Source organism: Salarias fasciatus, chromosome 22, assembly GCF_902148845.1.
Source record: "Salarias fasciatus chromosome 22, fSalaFa1.1, whole genome shotgun sequence".
NCBI lineage: Eukaryota > Metazoa > Chordata > Actinopteri > Blenniiformes > Blenniidae > Salarias > Salarias fasciatus.
In genome coordinates, this window is record NC_043765.1 from 17,718,299 (window position 1) to 17,727,327 (window position 9,029).

At 44.5% G+C, this 9,029-nt stretch overlaps 1 protein-coding gene across 3 annotated transcripts in view; it reads right to left on the reverse strand.

Moving 5' to 3' along the window:
- The window catches only part of LOC115409770 (ras/Rap GTPase-activating protein SynGAP-like), a 39,196-nt gene that overhangs the window by 21,832 nt on the left and 8,335 nt on the right, over positions 1-9,029 (reverse strand). For all 3 annotated transcript variants that reach the window (XM_030121046.1, XM_030121047.1, XM_030121045.1), the window contains exons 4-5: positions 4,712-4,800; positions 4,431-4,552 (exon numbers count right to left, since the gene is read on the reverse strand). In XM_030121046.1, coding sequence (XP_029976906.1) covers positions 4,431-4,552; positions 4,712-4,800 — 211 coding nt within the window. The remainder of the gene's footprint in view (positions 1-4,430; positions 4,553-4,711; positions 4,801-9,029) is intronic.

Sequence of the window (9,029 nt, forward strand, 5' to 3'; positions counted from 1 at the left end):
GCTCTTCGTCTTCGTCTCTCCGTGCGTTTGACGTCCGCACCTGCCCTGGAAACGTCTGTTAGGCCTCTCCTGTGGCTGCAGGAAAAGTGTTCTGTCAGCAGTACGTTTTTTTTTTGTTTTTTTTTCTCTCTTTCTCCGTCTGCGTCTCTTCCATACGCGCTTCGTGACTGGCCTGTTGCAAGGACTGCATAAAATTTTGATCACAATGCAAGCAGGACTCCGCCGGGATCTGACCTCACTTCAGAATACAAAACAAGAAACAGCTGTCAGGAGAGCCTCCGGTGCTGCGAGCCATCGTCTCTGCATCTCCATGGAAATCACAGCGGTGTCGAGCAGCTCCGCTGCTTCCATCAGGAGGGTTTTAGGTACCAACCTTCTCTTACAGGAGGCGCCTTTAATTGGTATGTTTGCATTATTAAACCGACTAACACCAATTACAAAAGAGAGCCGCTGCGTTTACAGACACTTTTTTTTTGATCCGTTTGAATTCTTTCTGACTGAGTGAGCAGATTGTCCTGTTTATATTCAACCTGAATGAATTGTAGATCACTGACGATTGAACGCTTTGCACCGGGATACTGAGCAGTGGCGACGTGCGCGTACGATCTCTCATCTAATGGAGCTTGTTGATATCAAAGACGGATTTGTTAATTTCTCTAACGATGCTTGTGAAACTGCAACACCAAAGAAACATTCAAAATATCAAGTGTCTTTAAATAACTATGATAAAGAACACGTTTAACTGGATTACTTAGGGTCCATCTTAGATTTTAATCCAAATGCATTCCTGTTAAAAATATATATTTTACCTAATTCATGTGTTTTTCCGGAGCTCTAATCCGCCCTGACTAAACCAGCTTACAACAATCCAGGCACTACAAAATGAAAACTTGATCAAAAATGCATGAATCCAGAAGGTAGGAGTGTAAATGTGCACACAATCAGGCCGGTATTGTTTAATCTTTTGTGCAGACAGACCTAACTCCTCTTCTCTAAGCAGAGAGGATACGTGCTCCACATTCAATGAGCTTTTTTACTCGCCTGCACCTCATCCCTTCATTTGCAACACGTCACAGCTCTGATGGCAGCCTTGCAGCGGCTGGAGAAACTGTTTTGTAATGCTGCTATTAATATCGCTCTAATGAATATCTTCAGTCGGTGCCTGAAAGCAGCCCGGAGCCATCTGTGAAGGTACCACTAAAGGCAGCGTCCCTCACTCGTCGAGGCTCTGCTTTCCGTCAGGGCGGAGGGTGGAAGCGGCGTCCTCGCTCTGCTTCGGCGGCTCCCGACGCTACGCCACGATTTCAACTCAAAAAATTGAGGAAACAGTCTCCCCAAGAAAAACGTAAAACAATGCTCGTGCGAGAATCTCGGTTATAAAGAACAGACAGCGCTGGCACAGCCGCAGAGGAGGATTTGGCAGCTGCCGAGAGCGCCACATTGGTGAGGACAGCAAACTGCGTGAGCCAATTAGAGGCCAAAAATCACAGAGCAACCAAATAGCAGCAATTGTAGGCTTATTAGACACGTTTCTGTAAACAGAATTCAACGGCGAAGAAAGTTCCAGTCACGCTGCAACTGTGTCTGTCAGTCAGAGCCGGTGGGAAATGCACGATATTAAACATGTGAGATGTTAATATAATGTTGTTGAAGACTGTTATCGCAACATGACATGCATAAACAGTGCTCTTTGTCTTCTTGGACCCAATTAAAAAAAGAACACAACTGAGCCAGGTTCGTTTTTCTTTTCCTGTCATCACAGATCCGCAACTGAAGTCCAAACTAGCAGCGTTTCAGAAGCACAACAGTCCTTTTTGCTTCATTTCTGGTCCTCTGACTCCTGCCTTTTTAGCCTGCAGGTATTACGTAATGCTAAAATAATGACTTGAAATAAGATGAACTGTCAAGACAATCGAGGTCAAATCGGTCAAATGCGTTGACGTGACTACACGGAGCATGAATACATGACTTATCGTGGTTCAGTCAGTTTTTCACGGCGTTTTATTTGTGAACGTCGATATCGTGACGATGATCAATTAGCCATATATAGGGCAGGTTTACTACAGCTAGAGGGATGAGCCAAGAGCAACAGAAGTGCATTGACTAATCCTGAAAGCTGGCAAGTTCACCGGTTTTGGAACTACAGTTCACACATGAATAACTGAATGAAAGGATGCTGCGCAATATATTACACCGAGTACAGAGTTCTCCAATCACACTTTCTTTTTTTTTCTCAACAAAGTACAATGGTCTGGTACTTGGCTTTTTGTGCTGACAGCACCATAAAAGCATAAAGACATCCACAATCACTTTTTAACCGTTGGATCGTTGAAAAGACTGAGCTGTTGGTGCTGAGCCAACGATCCGTTATCGAGTGCGAGAGCTGGTGTCACTCCCGCCGTATCGAGCCCAGGAAGACAAGCAGCAATCTTTGTTTTTGCTCTGTGTGGGATCAGGCTCAATTTAAAGATTGGTCTGTTTTTTGAGTATAAGGGTTTTTATAATATTCCTCATATTTAACTTTCTGAAAACAGTTTGGGTCATTCTGTAAACCAGAATTCTAACCCGTGTGTTTTATATTTTCTAGTACCTTCTCGTGCGCTCATCATTGAACAGTGTGATCTAAATTCTATCAAACAATACGTCGCTTGCGCTGGCCTTGAACATCCTGTGGAATATCTTCAGATGAAGGATGATCAAAACGTGCAGTGAAAGCTGTGCGGTTCAGCAAGCATTGGAAAAACACCGAAGAAGAAGCCATGTACGTGTTTTGTTCACTGTCTTTAAAATCTACCGCTGTGGTGCTGAAATCCAGTTCTGGCTTTACAACACCTCTGGTTGCCCCCTTTTCTTTGAACTTCTCATCATCAGTGAAATTCAATACCCTCAAAAGAACACTTGTGTTTGGTCCCAGCGTCTCTTTTCAAGAAACAACGATTTACTGCTGTACCAAAGCAGCAGTAAACCCACTGAAAAGGATGGCTGCAACCTTTCGCAGAGCGCTTTGAGGTGATGAAGGGCGGCACGGTGGTGAAGTGGTTTGTGTTTTCACCCCACAGACAGATTTCTGTGCAGACTTTGTATGTTTCTCTTCTATATGCGTCCAAGAACTCCGGGCTTCCTCTCCAAAAACATGCGTTTGAGGCAAAATTCTGACTCTCAATTGCTCTTGGAGTGTGTGTGTGTGTGTGTGTGTGTGTGTGTGTGTGTGTGTGTGTCCCCTGTGATGGACTGACAACCTGTCCAGGGAGCATCTTGCCCTTTTCCCAAAGTCAGCTGGGACGGCTGCAGCCCTGCTACCCTGGATAAAGCCGTGTAGAAGACAGATGGGTGCTGCTTCAGCACTCTCAAAGCGACTTAAACTGTCACATTCACACACACACACACACACACACACACACACACACACACACACACACACACACACACACACACACACACACACACCTACACACACACACACACACACACATCGCTGGTGACGGCTGTCATGCAAAGTGCTAAACCTCCATCGGGAGCCATTTGGGACCCTGACACATGAGCGAATCGACATTGAACTACCAACTCTGACTCCTGCAGCTCAGCCACAGCTGCTGATGACCAAATTTTAATGACAACCTATTAAAACTGACAAAAAAAAAAAAAAAAAAGTCCAAATGTTCGCACACAAGGTTGACAAAGTTGTTAAGAGTTGGACAAAAAATGTTGAGGAAAAATTAAGAGCAGCCATGTGTGTGAATGACCTTTGAAAGAAACGTCGGCATCATCCCAGCACGGTGGAGCCGCTCTGCAGGAGAATCTTCAAATGTCCTCAACATGCTGGGAATAGATCTGATTTCAAGTCAACCACTGCAAAAAACAACCGTCCTTAATTGTCATGATTTTTAACGGCATAAATCTGCTGGAAGCACTCTCCATCTCAAGACTGCTAACACTCAAGCCAACCGCAGCGTTCGTGATTCACCTCCAGCTGGGGAAGTTTGCTGAATGTCACACTCGTCTACCCATTCCTCCTTCTCTCACACACACGCATGCATGCACACACTCATGCACCCTCTCTCCAGCGAGGTCTAGTTCAGCTGACAGAAAAGGAAAAGGCCTCTCTTGCTCACGTTATCCACGTACCGATGCCGTCTCTGCACCATCAAACCTCCCACTCCACTCAGAAATCGATGCTATGGTGCGTTTTTAACAGATAACACTGAAGAATTATCCGAGCACATTCAAACTGCACAATGAAAAGGAGACAGATGACCTTATTTCAATGGATTACAAAAGATTACCATGATTTGTGAACACCAAAGCGTCCACAGATAAATGTATAATATTTTTCCTTGTGCAGGAATCCGGTGACAATCATTTAGAAATGAATTCAGCAAACAGAGCTGTCTGACCTGCGGACATGCTGCGGCTGCTCTCGGGTCACTCACCTCTCCTGGTCAGCACTGCGGAACCGGGGCAGGATCATCTGCTTGAAGCTGCTGGTCCGGTCCAGTTTGGGTTGGCTTTTCGCCCTCTTGATGGAGCCCTTCAGCCGCCGATTGAGAAAACTCTGAAAATTACACAAATTAAAGAAAAAAAAGGTCATTATTTCAGGCCAGCGCAGTGATATTAGTCCACGGGCTGTTTACAGCGGGGCTAAAAATAACCCTGCACTTTGAAAGCTCTTGTGGCGGACCTTGTGGCCCCGGTGTGACTGGACCGTACTCACCGGCTGTCTGAAGGGCTGCGGGGTCGCGTTCGGAGGTGTCTCCATGCTTGACTGTCTTACAGAGGCAAAACTTGCCCTGCGAGATTGGTCTATGAGGAAAAAGTGGCAAATAAGTACACAGTAAAAAAAAAAGAAAGCAACATGGTCACACTATGGTTTTGTTTTTTGTTTTTACACAAGCTCAGCATGAGAGCCAGATTTATTAGCTTCACTGCTATGGCCATTTTAATTCATCATGTCGCTGCTATATAAATGCAATCACGTTTCACAACGCGGCATATGTCAATAAACCGCAGCTCCATTAATCAGGCAGCCAATTACAAGATGAACAAAATACAGAAAATCAAATTAATTATGTCGTTTTGTCAGGCTTATCCAAATATTTAACGTATTGAATCTGGTGCCAAAACAGATTCAATTTATTACAGTTGGAAAGAGGTGTGACTGACAATTAACTGTGTGTTGGCTCAAAACACAAAGTGCTCACACACTGCCGAGAATTTAAACAACAGCTCCAAAGAAGAATGAAACAGGATTGTGTAATTATTACATAAAGAGAGCAAACGGCTTGACAGATACTGTAACTAAAGATGCTGGGTAACATTTGAATTGTCACATTTTTGCATTATCACTTGGAATCTTAGGACTCTGCCCTCTGGACAAGGTCGCAACACACAGTTAAAGCCAACTCACAGCGTGTGTCGTCACCATGCAACTGCTGCCTCGGTCACATATAAGAAGGGGGGGGGGGGGGGGGGGGGGGGGGACAGAATCAGGAATCACAAACACTTTTCACAAGCAGGAAAACCAGGACAATGAAGCTCAAGCTGAAGATTGACACCGACGAGAACAAACAGCGACAGCTCCCAAAAAACCCCACCAACAACAATGACGCTGTGACAGAGTGAAAGACATCTGTATGTTCTCTGTTAAATGCGGCCACTTTTCAGCAGCCGCCACTGGGGAAAGTTTTTCGCATCCGGGGCCGGAGGAAGCTGACGGGAGGCTATTTTGGAAGGAAGACTTTAATGAGTCATGTGGAAACCGACGGTCTTAGTCTGACTTCAGCTGAGTACAAACTCTGAAAAAGAACACGGATCTATAAAAGTATGAGCAACTATCTTCAGGGAATTGTATCTTATGATTCCTTTCCATGGCTGCGTATTGACCACCGGCGATGGAGCCACTGCAACAAGAGTCTTATATTACCCTGTAATCTTTACCTCTGTGTGCCAGCTGCAGAGATGTAAGACGAGTTTTATTAAGGCGCAGAAGCAGCCGCCACTCCATTTCTGTGCGGAGTTTGCATGTTTTCTCAGTGTATACGCTACCTCGACATGGTCTGCTTCATGTTCCTGCAACTCTAATGAAGCGAGCATAGATTATGGATGAAAGGATGAAGCATTAGCGGACAGCTGGTTTCTTCACAGTGGAAACGCTGCCCCGTGTGCAAAAGGCCATGAAATGCCAACAAGTCTCCTTCTGAACCGCGGCACAAAGAAAGATTATACTTTAAAACTGTCACTTGTTCAGTTCAAACTGGGGCCTTTACTGTCAGCTCATTCTGAGGAATGGAAGTTCAAAGAAGATGAAGTTATCTGTAGAAGGAATCTCGTACAGTCGTTCAGGGTCAGGAAGCAGAAACCTCACTTTTATTTTTTTCTTTACTTTCCCATCTTATGAGCAGGAGAGGCGAAACACAACATTAGATGATATGTGTGACTGCATTTGATATGTACTCAGGCCTCTATATTAGACGAATTATTTCACCATTTGTGCGTATTTCAATAATCGTCTTGAGTGCTAGTTTTCTGCGCGGTGCACTTCGCTGCGCCGGAGCAGCACTTAGTATTTTCAGGTCTATATTGCACGACGTGATGGCCAAGTGTTACAGATACGAGCAGTTAAAGGAGCAACGACACTCTGGCTGAGTGGAGTAAGTAGGATAAACGTTCATGATTTTACTTCTGGCTTTGGTAAAGCATGTATAACTTGGAGGGTGTGAAACTGGTGAAACTCCGAGGTGACTTCAGAAAGAACAGAAAGTATATGTGGATTAAAATGCAAATAGATGCCTACGAAATGAACAAATACAGGTACACTGTGTGATTTTTTTATATCTGACTGAATTTATGGATAAAAGCATGACGCACCACCTCAGTCTGTGAACTTCAGGGAAGCTGGATGGTGCATTACGTTACCTGCTCATGATACAGTCCTACTGGCCTTTTTCAAGTGTTTCAGCCAGAACGAAGCCCAGCAGCTTGTGGCCGTTGTCTTAGACCTAATTTATAGATATGAAGCTGATATGTCTGCAGGGAAACAAATAACCACAGCTAAACACCGGAAAAGTTTGCTTTTAGTGGATTTTGTGTATATTATAAAGATATTTATTAGGTTCCGTTTACAATGGGTACTACTATGTGTGTGTGTGTGTGTGTGTGTGTGTGTCCTGTGATGAACCGGTGACACGTTGGCAGCACTTCATCACACATACAAGGGGATTCCACACGGGAAAACTGGACTCAAACCGAGGGTCCTCTCACAGTGCGGAGGGACTGCTAACCACTACCCCACCATGCCCGTGAATAAAGCAGGTATAATAGACGCTCAGATGACAACAACAGCCACACGTGACACTTCTGAGCGTGATCAAGCGGCACGCCGGTCCTCACTCGGCTGTTTCATCTTCGCGTGTGATTGATCTGTCGAGGCTTTTTTTAAATTACCTATTACCCAAAGGAGCTGTTTTTTCCCCCTCTTTGCAGCAGAGAATGAAGACACTCTGTCATCCGATGATTTCCCTGCTCCCAAAGCCTGTAAATAGGCTTCTCTCCAGGTTCTATTCTCAATCCTAGCTAATTGTTTGGTATCCATGGAAACAACTCCAAGGGCTCCTACTTGAACTGTGGAAGATGTTGGCATAAAACTGCACAATAATGACGAGAGCGAGGAAGAAACGCAAAGTAACGCCGCGCGTGAGCGAGGAGGTGAAAAACGCGTCGGCCCGCCGAGATCGGGAGTCGCTCCTCGACCCGGGGGGGTGAGGGGGGGGGGGGGGGGGGGGAACGTTTTCAGGACGACACGGATCGAACCCCGACCCCCGCGGGGAAGTGGGGGGGACGTTGGGCATATTTCCACCTGCCACTAAGAGCAGTCTCCCGCAAACACGCAGTGATCTGAGCAAATGTGACAAATCAGAAGGCATGCATGTGTTCACATGGGCTATTCTGAATGTAAATGGCTGTCAGGACGGAGTGTGTGGGCGGCAGCAGCCTCCAGCGAACTGCGATGGAGGGAGAGAAAGACAAGAGAGTAAGACTGTGAGTGGGTGTTGCAGAAACATACTCAACCTTTAAGCATGGATAGCTCTATTAATACATATTTGGAAACTTGGCTTTTTTTTTTTAATAAACTGAATAAAAATCATGACCTTTTAGACAAGATGGTGGGGATTTTTTTTCCCCCTGTTGAGGATTATAAAAATAGATAACGCAAAAGGACATAAAGTGCTGTCTCTGAAGCACATAAACCGAACGTCCCAAAATACTAACATAAGAAATATAAAACTGAATTCCAATAATCATGAAATCTTACTCTATTTATTTTCCATGACGTATGCAGATGTAAATTTAATCCAAGATATACTTAATTCCAAATCTGCAAGAATCCATCAAGTTTCTTTCATTGATCGCTCACCCTGAGCAAATCTGTCGTATTAGTTCACTTCATTCAATCGCAACAAGCAGCGCCGCTGATTCCTGCTTCCGTGCTAACTTACATAACAGCACCACGCTCGGGAGGGGAAAAAAAAAAAAAAAAAAACCCTCCTCACACAGATCTACTCGAGGTCAGTGAGACGAGAGCTGCTGGAAGCTCACTCGGGCTGCGCTGCTCGGAGCTCAACGGCAGCACCGGCGTTGTCACAGCAACCTTCTAACATCAACATCATGGACGATGCAACGTCCAGAGTCTGCAGTTTTCTGTTTTATTTCACACTGAAGTCGTGTGTGACTGAAGCCGTGCATGTGTTTAACAGGCGCTCAGTGGATTTCATGTTTTATCTGGTAACAGTAACTTTGAGCTTTTCCATAGCTTCAGAAAAACAGCAGCTAATAGAAGTGAGAGAACCAGTAAAGACGTCCAATAACAACTCCATCCATTTTAAATGTATAATTAAATCAATAATGAAATAACTTTCCAATAATGTTGAAATAATACATACATATTAAGATAGTCGTCATATTCATTAATTTAGATGCACACTCTCTCAATTATGGTTGATTTTTTCTTTTACTATGTTATTAAAATATTAACA